Source organism: Pocillopora damicornis, chromosome 11 (genome assembly GCF_964200805.1).
Source record: "Pocillopora damicornis chromosome 11, jaPocDami1.2, whole genome shotgun sequence".
In the NCBI taxonomy this organism is placed as follows: Eukaryota; Metazoa; Cnidaria; class Anthozoa; order Scleractinia; family Pocilloporidae; genus Pocillopora; species Pocillopora damicornis.
In genome coordinates, this window is record NC_142680.1 from 1,005,731 (window position 1) to 1,021,122 (window position 15,392).

A 15,392-nucleotide genomic window follows, 5' to 3' on the forward strand; every position below is an offset into this window, starting at 1 on the left:
GGTACGGTTTCAGGTAACATAGCCCCCGGCATACATGATCAATCTCGCACCCATGCTCACACTACCACAGGTTGATTAGCATCTGAAACAAAATATATTTTCTGCCTCAACTCTGCTATGAAAAGAACATGATCCTATGAATCTCACGAGATTCAAATAAGTCAATCAAATTCACATTACATCATGTTTTGTTTCAAAAAGCTGAGTAAGCTTAACCCAAATGAACGGTAAATCAAAGTATGATATACCCCAAGAAATTAACATTTCATTGCTTCTCGAAACGATGATTTAGAAGTCTTAAAATGATTAATAATGCTAAAGAACCAGTTACTGTTTGCACGGGCAAAGAGGACCGGAAAGGGCGAGACCCATGATGAAAGTCACGCAACTTGTGTCTCTTTCGCATCTGACTAGCAGTGAAACAAGTTTGTCAACTCCAATAAGCTAAAAGCACAAACAGCAGATAGAGAGGTAAAATGAAAAGCGACATTTTAACGTTTATCTCTCACAGCATTTTAAAAGTAAACCAAACAGACAAGAATAACGAGACAATAAGAGACATCTGATCTATTTGATCTTTGCATAAACTTGTCAGTTGATGACTAAGGAACCATAAATAGAAGTGAAAATTAAACTCCAAATTATCGAGAAAAATATATTTTCGAAATTTCTTTAGGACGTGATGTGAAGTAAATCACACTTATGTCGTAATACTAGTCGTTTTACAGCTTTCCTGTTTTCTTGGAAAACGTTTTCCGTCTCAAAGACTATCAAACAATAAGTTGCTGACGTCGTAAAGGGGTTTTCCCTCCGATATGCTTGATTAAGCACTTTCATTTTCTTTCCCCGCCTATTAAATTTAAAGATTTTGCGACGCACAATTCCACAATTACAAACAAACTGCCTGACAAACTTCAAGCACCGACACGCTCGGACGCCGTGTGGAAATTTCATTTGGAATTATTCTGCAGATGTTCAATCACACTCTTTTAAGAGGTTGGTATTCAAAATCGTTCTTGAATAAGTTTTTAAAAATAGCCTTGGAGCTTAAAACCCTTGCAATTTGTTGTGGGTTCAGAAAAACGCAAAATTCTATCGAAAGTGGTAATTCAAGTCAACCTTTGGATAGCAATCTTTCCTTGGTGTAGTATATCATTTAAAATAATCCCAATCAACATCTCGGTTCTTAAATTAAAATGTTCATGAGGACACACACTTAATGCCGTTGGCCATTTTATGATCTTTTGTCCGCGTTTATCTCTAATTCGTCGGACGATGATTAAGCAAAAGAAGCATAAAAATCCATAATGTTTGTACCAACCAGACAAGACAGCGCTTATTTCTTTTGGACACGGTACAACATGGCAAAACGCCGAGAACTTTCCAAGTGTCAAACACTTCTGTTCACCGCACGTGACATACAAACTGTTTTCAAAATTCAAGCCGAAACTTGTAAGTAACAAAGTGATTTATGGCAAAGATTTAAAAACTTAGGATGTGAGGCAATGTCTTGTAATAAAATCAGAATTACAAAAAGATGTCTTTCTCTCTTGTAACGAGCGCCGCTCAAACAAACATAACGAATCCAACCTCAGAGCTTCGGTTTCCGCGCTAAGGCTGGATAAAACTTGAACTTGGATGTTGCGTTCGCCCTAGGGTGTTTTTTTTTTTACTCTGACTGAACCCTTTAGGCCAGGAAATACTTCAAATTTTCATCAACTCTTGTCCCTTGCCTGATTTCCCCCACGACAACACGGAACGCGGAACTTAATTAGTTCAGTGATAATCGTGCTGATTAAACCCTTTCAAATGCGCAATCATCACGGTTTCAATTGTCTCAACATTGTAAGTTAATGCGTACACTTTTTTTTCCCTTTACAGTCTTCAAGATGTTCTGTCATATTTTGATCGTGGTTACAATTTTTGCGGCGAAAGAAGCAATGGCGACTGATAGATGCCAGATGGTAATCTCAGGCACTTGTATTCAACATTGCCACAACCAATCATGTGACTGTGGTGTAACAGACAGTAACCAAGGCTACAATGAATGTTACCAAGCCTCCGCAGGTTCTAAATGCAGAGCAATCACGTGCTCATCTGAGACATGCTATCAGAAGTGTCACAATTGTCACATGAAGTGTACCAGTGATGTTAGTTTCTGTAGACAGCGGTGTTTATCAGGAGCATGCTCATTTACGTGTGACGCTCAACACTGTGAACAGGAATGTATTGGAGAGAACTGTCAGAATACCGTCTTTGACAACTGCCATCTGATCTTGCCGCTAAATTACCTGGTGATATTGGCGGGAATTTTGTTCGTGATAAGTATGTTGGCGTGTGTGCTTCTTGTCATGTCTTTTAGAAAAAAGGATTGCATCCCTGATTGCTATCCACAGCCGCCAACCTACTCAAAGATTTAGACTGAGAACTTTCATGAAGGGATTTCCTTACATTAACACAGTTTGCCCACAGGTTTTTGTTAACGGAGGAAAAGCACCAGCTCCGCCCATCCAAGTTGTATTTGGCAAATTGTGCTGTTCATAGCATAATATGAACAAAAGAAAAAGAACATTGTTGACTTAACACTATGTTTATAGTATGATATGAACAGAAAAAAGAACGTAACAAAACCGGCTGCTCACCATGTTTATAGCATAATATAGACATACCAAAAGAAAACTGAACATTTCCCATCATACTTGTAATGAGTTGTTCACAAGTTGTCAAAACTAAACAAAGAGTAGTAAGCACTATATTTATTATTTCACGACGCACATTAAAGACAAGTAGGGGTCATGTCATAGAAGAAGTGTTTGTTCGTTTTAGTATTTCTTACTGAAAACACTCCTCACCAATCCATAGTTCATTAGTAATAGCTCAGGTTATGTGTCGTACATGTACCGGGTCACTCTGGCCCAGGCCTTTTACCAAGCCTTGAAGGGTGACACTTTGTGTCATTTACTGATTACAGTTTTTCAACTTTGATCAAATACTGTTATGATAATTTGGATGTTTCAGATGATTAAGTGATGTTTTCACGTGGTGGGTTGAAGGTCTGACAAAGATTTCACCTCATTTAAAAAGGACACCTTAAAAATTTGTTGCTACCTAAACAATCTCATCTTGTTCGCATGTGGATCTACAGCTTAGACTTGGCAGGCTTTGGCTGAATTTCTCTTAGTTTCATAGCCAGGCCCATATTTCCCTTGATCTTGATCTTGCCTTGAAAAAAAGCCTGAATAGCAAACAGGGAAGCTGTTTAGTTTAAAGGTTCGGAAACTCGTCTGGTTCATTTTGAACTGATGCGCAAGACCATCATTCGTTGCTCTTATTGTATGTTTAAAGCAAAATGTTGATAAATTTCAACTTACCGATTGTGGATTCATTTTACCAGTCATTATCTTAACGAAGTCTTCGTCATTCATAGTTATTGTACAGTCAGCTTTATCTGTGAAAGTGTTAAAAAAGGAGTGTCAAACAACCAATCTGATTAAAGAAGATAAGTTCCTAAAAAAAACTGTGCTGCTGTGTCGGAGGGGGTATAACGAGATAATTGGGTTTATCAACTGAGTTGATAATGTAAATTGACTACCGAAAAGAGTTTCTAAAGCTGACGTTTCGAGAGGTAGCCCTTCGTCAAAGCGAGCGAGCAATCTGATTGGCTACTCCCACATTTACTACTCGTTGATACCAGATCCTTAAAAGGCAATGTGCGATCTAGTGCATCATGACCAAAAGCGGCAAAAAGGCTTTATTGACAGTTTCTAATGAGGAGCGTGGCAAGTGACTTTGAAGTACCTATTTCCTGAATGAGACACTTCGTTCCTCTACAGCTCTCAGGCTGTTAAGGTATGCCAAGTTTTCCAAAACCATGTCCACTTAAGTGAAGTTTAACTTTACAGCACTCAAGGACTACGTTAAAATTACAAATTAAGAATCCTGAAGAGTGTACCTGAGCCTCTATATTTCAAAGCCCCATCTCCATTCTTAGCATCAACAATCCACCAGGTTTCTTTTCCATCAGAATTTTTTATGTTGAATCTGTAAACTCCTTTAATTTTCTTAACAAGTAGAGGGCCTTCCTGAGTGAATTAAAAAGACGTTTCCAAGTATCCTGCTAGTAGCCTTATTTACAAACAATTAAACCAAATAGGAATGTGACTGTAGAGATTAAACTTATGGAATTATGGTACTTGTCACAAAATATTTTGGAAAGATTGCGTGACAAACTCTGTGTCCATCAGCACTTCACCTTAATTGGAGAGATTAAAAATTGCTGTTAAAATTATCTAGTCTTGTCCGAGGATTCAATACCCTAGTGTACCCCACTATATTCCTAAAAGTTGACTTTGGGAGGGAGAGAAAGTCCTGTGTGACAAAAATAATGATGGCTATAAAGGAGACCACAAATTGAATGACTTCCACATACCCCCTTCAGCTTCTTTTCCATCTCTTCAAATATTGCAGCTGCCTTGAAATCTTCTTCCTTGACTGCTGAGGTATAAGAAGGTACTGGGCGATACCTTGTTTTTAAGAAAACAATCTTTATTAGTTCTGTGGTTTCCAGTCACAAGTAAAAATTTCAATTTATATTGAACTCTCACCTCCTTTGATTAGGAAATCCAAGTTGATACAGAGCCACCACTACAGCACCTCCCAATCCAAGGTTATGCTGAAGAGCCACCTTGGCTCCAGGTACTTGCCTCTTACCACACTCACCCCGCAGCTGTTTGCAAAGCTCTGTACACTGTGCTAAACCTACAACAACAACAACAGATATCTGGTGAAATTTGCAAAACTCAAGCCTCGTGCAACATTTACTTGTATCTCAGAAGATTACCTGTAGCCCCCAGAGGGTGACCTTTAGAAATGAGTCCTCCACTTGGATTTACAACCCATTTGCCTCCATAAGTGTTATCTCCTCTGTCTACTAATTCCCCTCCTTTGCCTAAGAAAAGGAAAAAAATCAATTGCAGATTTTTCATCCCTCTGCCACCTTCCATCTGTTCTTAATAAAACATTGTAGTACATTCACAATCACAATCACACTAGGTCTTTAGATATCAATGTTGATTTACAACATTTACTTTATGAATTGAAATTGGTTCTTTCACTCTAATTGTAATATCATTTTACTATGTTCCACGGTCTGTGTCAGAATTTAACTTTTCTATGCAAGCACCAGATAGTAAATACTGAGACTGTAACCCATCATACCTTCAGAGCAGAGGCCAAGTCCTTCATAGGTGAGGAGCTCATTGGTGGAGAAGCAATCATGAAGCTCTACAACTTGGACATCATTAGGTGACATGCCTTCACAAATAACAAAAACAGACAAAGAGAGTTGATAAAATTGCTCTGGAAAATAAGCCCCCAAAATCCTCCTCCTATAAGTGAGAGATCTCTGAATAGCATTTCAGATAACCTTTCGAATGAAAAAAAGTGTAAAATGCCAATAGTGGACAGTATATGTACCACATACCTGTCTTCTGAAACAATTTCTTGGCAGCAACCTTAGTCATATCATAACCAACCTGCAAGAAAATATGCAGAAGTAATTATTGGTTCAAACAATCAAAACATCAATTCTCCTTAACAAATAGCAATTGATAAACCTTTGGCTTGTTATTCTGCTTACAATTTAGTGCAACACATAAAGTAGTGTCCTTAATTCTGACTTTCTCTTTCCTTGCATGTTTAACACCTCAGCTCCCAGAGGTGATTATAACATTTAACTTCTCCCAAAGCAAAAGTTGTTATCTTGATCTAACATCAAATTCTCAAAACTAATTTGCAAGGAAATAAGTAGCATCTAGAGGGGAATATTAACAATCAGATCTTGGGATTTCAAGGGCTGAACACTGATTTTAAATGCATCTCATTTTTTTTTGTACACCAAAGTTGGAACAAAGGTGTTACTAAAGGTATTACTGAAAGTACTACTGAAAAAGTTAAGACCTACAGCCACATCGGTAAGGAAATAAGGATACAATTACAAGACAAAGATTGTTGGTGTCTTAGTTCTTTCTTCTACTCTTTCAACAACTTAAAGGTATTAGACTAAAAAATTCTAAGAGCTCATCATCAAGTTTTCTATTCTTTAATGTAGTATATGATGAAATAAATTTCCCAATTACCACTTTAATTGAACTGTTTTCCTGGAAAGTGCTCACAAGATCTGTTGCCATTTCCATTCCAAGAATCTCAACAGCTTTACTCTCAAGCCCATGTTTCTTGACAAACTCTTCACTGGCCAAGACAGCTGCTGCACTGCCATCTGATGTAGGACTAAAAGTTAATGTACAGATCAATCAGTGCAATAATGCTACATGTAGAATCAGATCCATAGCTTATTCACTGCTTTCTTATTTACAATTTGATGATTCTCAAAGAGGATTGATTCACCAATTGAAAATAAACATGTTTATCATTCTTGGTAAACTGTGGCACTCCAACATTAACAGATTGAAATCTCTTCTGTTTTAAGTCTAGTACATTTTTTTTACATGATTTAAGTGTTTCAATTATTTCATACTTAAGACAGACCCATAAATAATGTCACCATTAGCCCTTTAATCCCTAAGAGTAACAAGGTTCTAATTTCTCCTTACAATATCACCCCTGAATTTAAGGTTTATGTCATGAGAATAAAGGAAATGATCAGCTACTAATGAAGCTCTAGATGGTTTTACAAATTCTTCCTGTTAGAACCTAGGAAATGTAAAGAGAACAGTATGGAGAATATGCATAGTGATGTTAGGATGTCAAGGGTTAAAAACAACATAAAACAAATAGATTTCCTGTTACCAAGTCTGAATTTATGAAATAGCCCAGGCCATTTGACTTTAGCTATACAAGCATTGACATGTTACTAACAACAATTACAGAATGTGGCTTACCAGCACTGAAGTTTTGTCAAAGGGTCAAACACCATGGGAGAGTTCTTAATCTCTTCCAAAGTGTACTTTTTCCTGAACTGAGATAAGCTAAAATATGAAAGACAGAGAAATGTTATTATTTATAACTATACCTCATTATTGATATGCGGCAATCAAATGTTTCCAGTGGGAGATGTAGTGGCCTAATGATTTGTGCGCTCAATTCTGGGTTGGCCATTCTGTTGTGTCCTTGGGCAAAATAGTTTACTTTCACAGTACCTCTCTTCACCCAGAAGTATAAATGGGTACTGACAAATAGTCAGGGAAGTTTGATGAAATGCTGGGGGTAATCTTGCAATGGACTGACATCCCATCTAGGGGAGGAGTAGTATTATTCCTAGTCACTTCCAGCTATGGAAATTGGCATAAGCTCTGGCCTGATGAGTTACTTGGATGGCTTAAGTACAGACTTCACCTTGACAAAGTTCCATACCCTGACTAGACAGGATTATGGTGTTACTCTGATTTCCATTTGGGTAACAAACAAAATTTATCCAACACACAAAATTTACAGTATAAGATAACACAAAGCATGATTTACTCACGGATTATCAACAGAGTGAAGATGGTTCTTGTAAGCAATTTTGGCAAAATGGTCCATTGTGGTTCCTGTTTGAAGTTGAAAAATCTTTCACCAACTATCACAGGCTCTTAATCAACACTGGCTCCTAAAGAGGCTTCCAAAATGTATTTTAACTTGGATTTTTTCTCGTCAAAGGCTTGCACTGCATTTCAATTTTAATAAGTACTGTACATAGTCTCTGTTGAGACAGAATTGTTTAAATAAATAGTTTTAAGCATTTAAACCCCTAAGAGTGATTGACATCTAATTTCTTCTTATAGTATCTCTGCTTAATCCAACATTAAGGTCATGAGAATAAAGGAACTGATCACTAAACGAAGAATCTCCTGATAGTAGAATTGTATATTGACAGAGAATAGTAAGGAGAATATGGATACTGATGTTAGGGTGTGAAGGGTCAAATGTAGCTCTAGAGGCAGAGAATTCTTTTCAGATAGTAAAGACCTGTTATAAATCAATCATTACAAAAACTCACCATATTTTTCCATATGTTCTTTGCCCGCATTTCCAAACAACTGAGGAGTTATAGGAGCAGCAGCCAGGCCATGTTTATTGATCACAACTTCCAAATGTTTATCCATTGGTGGAGTGCGATCTTTGAACTACCAAGTACATTACAAGAAAGTGTGTCAAGTGCAATACATGTCGATTTCAAAAAGGGTTGAAAGAAGGCTTCTTATTTTCTCAGCACATTTCTAGCTATATGAGGTTATAAAAATGCATTTCACAAGTATATGTTCTAAGGAAGCAAGCAGTCATTCCATTTTGTAACCTTATGTGTACTCTCAAACTATATATTGTGATTCAAATATGCTAGATCAGGCCATTGGACAAAGGAGAAAACAACACATAAAGCTGTGTGGGTTCAACTCCAAAAGGGAAACCACAACTACTATATAACAGGGGCCATCAATTTGAGGTAAAAGGAAAAATGTTCTAGGAAAATGGATCCTCAGCAGATGCCAACCTCATTTTTCTAAGTATAATGAAACAGAAAGATTTACTTTGAAACTTTACACAAATTTAGTATGCAATGTACTTACATTTGCTCCAAGAGATCCTTTCTGCATTTTCTCAAATCCTAAAGCTAAAACACAGTCTGATGAACCTGTAATGGTTTGAATGGCACAATTAGGGTTCACCTAACCATTTATACATACACCATACTGCATGAGGCCTGTGTGTTATTGGTTGAGTGGGTATCACTCACAGGGCTGTATGTGAAATGAGTGGGTACAGCTGTGGCTAAGACACATAAAATCTGGAAGGGAGGTACCTGGGTAAATTTTTCCTGTGTATATGCTGCTAGCCTTTCAAAAAAACCCCACACCATTTTAAGTCTATTCTATGGCTAATTATAGACCCCATCTTGGTCACTTTCCTTAATATAGTAACATCTATTTAACTGCAAATCTTCCCATTACTAAAATCCCTATTTACCAGAATTTTCTTACTACCAAAATCTCAAAAATTGGAAATGCAACCTTATTATAGTCAATCCTGGCATGAAAATGCCACCCAGTGGCATATCCCCATGAGCCTATTATTAGGAAGTGCCTCACCCCCCCCACCCCACCCCCCTCCTCCCTGGGCTTAAAATCATACACAAGATAAATGATCAAACAAATGAAGGTCAGCTTTGGTTTGGTTGGGCTTTGCCAGACAAACATGGTTCATGAAGGATTGTACGTTCTTGAAAAGGGTTCATACTATACAAGAGCTGTTAGGTTACATAGTATGCAATTAATTCCAATTTATTTTTTTATGTACATAGCTATAACATATTTATTTACAAATTTGAACTGTACCTCCTTCAACAAGCTGCTTGGCCAAATACAATGCACTGGAACCTGTAGCACATGCATTATTTACCTACAAAAAAGTTTCCAGATGCAACTTTAAATTCATTACTTAATCTTTTTATTTGTTTGTTCATTTTTTATAGCATTAAGTACTCATGTTGAATATCAACTTTTTCACTATGGGGCAGAATTTTCCAAAAATAATTTTTGCATTGTTGTGGAACTGTGAAAACAATTCCCAGGGTCTGTATAAATGAAACATGATTCCAAATATTATTACACATTACCAATTCTACCAACTTCTACTTATGTCAAAGTTATTAGTTAGTAGTCAAATAGAAATAAAATATCCTATGGCTGAAATGACTAACATTGTAAATTGGAATTCCTGTGAGACCAAGTTGATAGAGTGCTCTTTGTCCGCAGGTTGAATCACCTAAAATTTAAAAATGAAGTCCTAAACAATTAAGAAAAATCATTCACTTGCAATATTTAAAGGTCAATTTGAAATAAAACAACTGAAAGAAAGATGCCAAAATATTTAAAGTTACTAATGGAAAATTTATTAAACTAGATATAGGTTTAGGCATAGTTAATCGAGGGGACTGGTTGTGAAAGCCAGCACACATCAAAGGGCCTGCCTTTTGTTTCGCATTTGAGGTTGAATTGCACCATCACGTGACATTGACCGTGCACACGGCAAGCATTCGTTCCAAGACAATATGGCGGACACGAACGATTTGTTTTTCTTTGGAGACGATTTTGACGCTATTCTAGGTATTTTGGAAGAAGAAGAAGAGCTCAATGAACAGTTTAGAGAAGCTGCCAATGAAGTAAGTATTATATTCTTTCTCAGCAACCCAAAATTTAGCGAAAAGTGCCGTGCTTTGACATTCATTGTCTTTTAGCTTGATGGACTGTCATCGGGTATCATCGATGCTGCTTTTTTGTAGCGACTTATGTTATAACTAAATTCTTATAACTATGTGGCGTACTTTACTGACGATGTAATTATTAAATATTTTCTTATTTTTATTATCTATGCTTAGAACTAGACTTTGTAGTATCATTTGATGACTGATTTCTCGACTGAAAGTTACTTTTGCTTACAACAGGTTCAACTCGAAGACATTGTGTGCGAACTGTGCCACAAGAAATGCAAAAGCAAGAGTGGACTGAAACGACACAAGACAGTTAAACACAGAGATACGAGAGAAGATGTTGAGAAGCAGAAAGAAGGAGGACAAGAAAGCTATTTAACTTTTGTAGCTTACTCAAGAATTGTAGAAAAAGCTTAACACAAAATTGCTGACAACAAAATTTATCCAAAAACAATCAGAGACGAGCTAAGATGCTACACCCACAACAACGGTCTACAAGACATACCAGCTGAATTCTGCGACATTGTCCCGTCGATTAACTATGGTTTAGGAAAGTAATTAGTTACTGTATTTCATGTATGTGTGCACTGGAATGAGAAATATTTTTCCTTACAGTGTATTGTGAAAAAATACACAATCATGGAATTCTTGGTGAACCCTTTTAATGAGAAGGAGAGAAACTCACCATAACAGTAACCTACTACAGCTTGGTCTATTTTGCCATAATCCAGGCCTGCATCTTTAAGGGCTTTTGTTCCTGAAAACACAAAAATAAACCATTTCAAACAAGACATCAGATTACCAATAGGCTATCAACAAAATGCTGCCAGTGGATAAATTGTGAAAATATACCTTCTACCTATAAGGTATACCACCCAAGTGAATAATCAATGAGCTTTTAAAAAATGCTCAATATGCTTATTGACACCCGTCCGCCAAAATGCACAGAATTTTTGCAATAGTTAAGGGGGGAAAGAGGAAAACCAAAGAACTACTCATCCCTATCATATGACCCTCCATCAAATCCATAGGGCAAAACATTCAAAACTTTCAATGATTGCAGTTTGAGTAACTCCAACAAACCTGCTTCTCTGGCCATATCAGGGTAGTCAAAATCTTCTCGACGACCAGGTTTTTCGAACTAGTGGAAAAAGTAATAATTATGATTTAAATGCACTGCCCCAAATAAGTGAAAATATGTCAGAGATAACTAAGTTAAAAGGTACAGTTTCTATTTTTTTAATTTATTATTTTTTTTATTTTTCACAACATACCTGTAATCAAATCATCTTAGTTTATCATTTTCACCCTTGGTTAATCTCTTCCATACCAAAATTAAAACTTTTTTCTTCACAATTTACTTAACCCCCTGACCCCTTAGATTGACCAACATCTCATTTCTCCTTACAATATCACCCCTCAATTAAAGATCATGGTTACAACTGAAGATAAAACACATTATCAGGTAGTAAACTCAGGCGTAGAGAAGCTCTTGATGGTTTAAGAATTCTCCTTATCATCACTTTAGATAATGTAAGGTGAACAGTATGGAGAATATAAATACTGATGTTAGGGTTAATCAAGAACTCTATTACAAACCCTCATTTTGTAAATAACTTCTTTAAACATGCAGGAACAACAACTTTGACGTTTTGATAAACATCAAGTTTCCACAAGTTTAGGCTTAATCCACGATGTTTCATCAAGATGGAAAAACAAAAAGTTTATTACAGCACACCTATGCCTTTTTTCAAAAACTTCTAAATAAATATTGGACCAGGTGAGACAAACTTTGCACACAAACAGTGATGGCAACATACGTAGCAGCAAGTTGAGCAAGACTTCAAAATTAAAGGAGAAAGTGAAATGTGATCATCGCAGTAAATTTACTGCGATGATCACATTTCACTTTCATCTACAACCGCAGTACAAATATGAATTATTTCATATAAAAAAACTTCACGTCATTTCACTGCACGGGAAGATATGAACTCAATAAATTGACCTCGCTCCCAATGTGTGGCTTCATAGCCCAGTTGGTAGAGCATCGCACCGGTATCGCGGAGGTCACGGGTTCGAATCCCGTTGAAGCCCTGATTTTTTTCAGGCTTCTTCTTTCCAATTGCTTAAATTGGAAAATTTACTGCGATGATCACATTCACTTTCATCTACAACCGCAGTACAAATATGAATTACTTCATATAAAAAAACTTCACTTCAAAATTAGTTATGTAAGAAATGTTCATATTTTGGGAAAATTTCAGCGCGGAACTATATCCCTTTACTAACCTTAGTCATCCCCACTCCAACGACATAGACTTTCCTGCCCGTCATTGTAGAAATGTAGGAAAATATTATAAAAAGGAAAGATCACCACAGCTGATCGAACTTGTGGAAACGATGCCTTGCTGATTCAACCTCCTCGGCCCAGGTCTATGACCGTGTCAGTCACTTGAAGGTCATTCAAGGGTAAGTGCGATGCGCAAAGCAGGCGGAGTAGGGGGTGGGGCAGAGGTACGACTCAGTGACTGGAGGTATAATTCTTTTGAGCTGAATACGTAAAACTAAGTAAGCCAAATAAGGATTTAAAACAATTTGATGAGTCACTCCCTGCTTTAGTTCTTTTTGTTCTACAATACACTGAAATAATATTGGATCGCCGCGCCAGCTTGATCAAAAATACGCCGGGATTTGGTACTTGAAGGAGATTTCGGTGTAAAGTTAAGTCTGTTTCAGGGTTGGACGGTCTGCGACTCAGCTCAGGGTATTCTTAAGGGTGTATTTTCGGTACCTGTTACTAAACGAAATGCTCAGAGTGAGAAGTGATGACCTATTGGATTATAATTTTCAGTTCGCAACTAAAGAGATTGGAAACGCCGCAGTCCTTGTTTAAAAATTCGATACCGCGATTAAACAATTTTGGCAAAACCATCTCTCATTTTTCAACAGACCATTCATCAGCCTCTTATCAATCATTTACCTGGAATATGTCTTAAATACACGAGTAAGCTACTTGGAAATAAACAAACAAAGATGAGCGAGGACAAGGCACTCTTAACTTTCTGTATGAAATACTCTTTCTCAAACAAATACTTCTTTCGGCGCGAGGTACCACTACCTTCATGTCTTGCTTTCCAATTTTTTTTTAATCATTCAATTGCTATGATAGCAATTTCTTAATAGCAATTCTTAATAAGTTGATGAGGCAAGGATGAAGAATATCACTGTTTTTTCATTTATTACTTCTCAAGTTGATTTAAAGAACCGTTTGGAGAGTTGCATGAATTTTCAGAAAACTCATTAAGAGAATCTCGCTCATTAAGGACTCACAGTATTCTCCCAGTATTTTTTGATACTCTCAAATAACATTAGCTAGTGTTTCTCGATCATAGTGATTTTTTTAAGTTTCTTTGTGCATCGAAAAATCCTTCGCGATTATGTGTTTAGTAAACTGACATATATATATATATGCCGGTGAAAACTAAGACAAGAAAGTCATCTACGAAAGAAAATAACAATCAACTTGATTTCGGCACGGCTTTCTAAATCTATTAATTTGATTCAGTCTTGAACGACTTTATTCGTTAAAAAAATCAAATTAAACAAAAACAAAAATAAAACAGGAACGAAGTCTGATTCCTCAGTCTAACCGTTTCGTTGGTGACTAGTTTGAGTGCATTTCATTTGTTCATAGTTAAACGGGAACCCATTGTAAACAACTCCATCGTTGGGTCGCTTGATCTCTAAATGTTTTCGTCATAACTTCTGATAACTCCGTTCAAAATGCATTGCAACTCTAAGAGGGTGGTGCTCAAAAGAGGTGTACCGTCATGATTGAGAAGAATATTCAGTAAACAAGGGAAAAAACTGCGACGATTTAAATTCCAAATTATACTTTACAAAATTATGAAGAAAAACGAGTAGTGCTAAAATCTAGAAGCACGAAACGAAATGACAGCGATACAAATCATAGAAAAAAAAATATTTAGTGGGCTTCAAAATCTGATAGACTCGAGACTAGAATGGAATAATTTCAAAGTTTAACCGCCCATGTGGATTCATATTAACTACTCACTTGTAGTAAACTACCCTCAGTTTGTGCTTGTTACACCCTCAAAGAGGATAATTTCGTTGTCCTTCGAGTGGTCTACGAAACCGAAAAAATTCAAAGCTGATAATGATCCTAAAGAGCCAAGGTTAGGATATTCAAGAACGAAACAAAAGAACAAATATAGCGTGCACGGTTCGTTGAAACGACTGCTAAGTCACTTTTCAACACAACGCGACGGCGTTCTCGACTCAGTTTCTTCTCGGCATTTTTGCTGCGCGTGCCGTTCTGAAATGACGTTCCCGTCCTCTTGCTAAACCACTCTATTAGGTCCTGAAAGCGCGCGCTCGCAGTAAGGAAAAACACCTACCTGATGAATCTCGAACGTGACCCAGGTTAGGTTTAGCAGATACAACCGCGATCAGAAGCAGGGTGACAAAAAACCCGATTTTCCACATCTCCGGCAAATGAATTTAAGGAGTTTTGTACAAATCGTTTCAGGTTCAAAGATCTCTTTCCAAAGCGATGGATGAATGACACGGTTCTTAATTTGCAAACCTCTAAATAAGCAAAAAAAAGGGGTGGTTCTTTACAGTTATGACTCTTTTCTGATTCGCTGCAGCAAGATAATGCACTCAGGGCACATAGCTACGGTTCAGTAAATAACAGATTAGCTTTGTCTAGAAAAACAATCAATCATGACAGCTTTGGACCTAATTCACATATGGGCGGCCGTCACCACCAAAAATACAAGGATGTCAAATAGATCAGCAAATACAAAGATGGTGTAAGGATCAGCTGCAGGATAGCATAGCTAATAAAGGAATGGCATGGCCAAATTATAGACAGTCTAGTTTTCCTTCGTGAAACAGAACACCCTAAACATGAATAGTTTAGCCAAATGAGAAACGGTCTAGTAGCCCATGTTGAGTTGGATCATGAGATTGTGAAATGGACTAGCTTAATTACGAATAGCTTAGCACTCATTTGCGATACAGTACTCAAACGGTGTAGCGTTGAGTTAAACGGCTCAGGGTAACGTCGAGTAGCACAGCGTACGCACAAACGGTGTAGCGTTGCGTCAAATGGCTCAGCGTAATTTAGAATGGTACAGCGTACACACATATGGTGTAGCGCTGC

The 15,392-nt window shown here is 37.1% G+C and overlaps 2 protein-coding genes and 1 pseudogene across 2 annotated transcripts; 2 read left to right on the forward strand and 1 right to left on the reverse strand.

The window, feature by feature from the left end:
- Nucleotides 1–678: 678 nt before the first annotated feature.
- Nucleotides 679–3,517, forward strand: LOC113669528 (uncharacterized). The gene is made up of 2 exons (XM_027185576.2): nt 679–996; nt 1,882–3,517. The coding sequence occupies exons 1-2, from the start codon at nt 972–974 to the stop codon at nt 2,418–2,420; spliced, it is 564 nt and encodes a 187-aa protein (XP_027041377.2). The 5' UTR covers nt 679–971; the 3' UTR covers nt 2,421–3,517.
- LOC113669526 (sterol carrier protein 2) lies at nt 2,633–12,643 on the reverse strand. The gene is made up of 18 exons (XM_027185575.2): nt 12,494–12,643; nt 11,288–11,345; nt 10,890–10,961; nt 9,695–9,759; nt 9,330–9,393; nt 8,565–8,629; nt 7,997–8,123; nt 7,484–7,547; nt 6,900–6,986; nt 6,138–6,288; nt 5,483–5,534; nt 5,218–5,313; nt 4,841–4,948; nt 4,605–4,758; nt 4,430–4,523; nt 3,953–4,082; nt 3,372–3,448; nt 2,633–3,235 (listed from the first exon to the last, which is right to left on the reverse strand). Exons 1-18 carry the CDS (start codon nt 12,536–12,538, stop codon nt 3,140–3,142), a joined length of 1,605 nt encoding a protein of 534 aa, XP_027041376.2. The 5' UTR covers nt 12,539–12,643; the 3' UTR covers nt 2,633–3,139.
- Nucleotides 9,908–10,882, forward strand: LOC149036981 (uncharacterized; annotated as a pseudogene).
- Nucleotides 12,644–15,392: the final 2,749 nt, after the last annotated feature.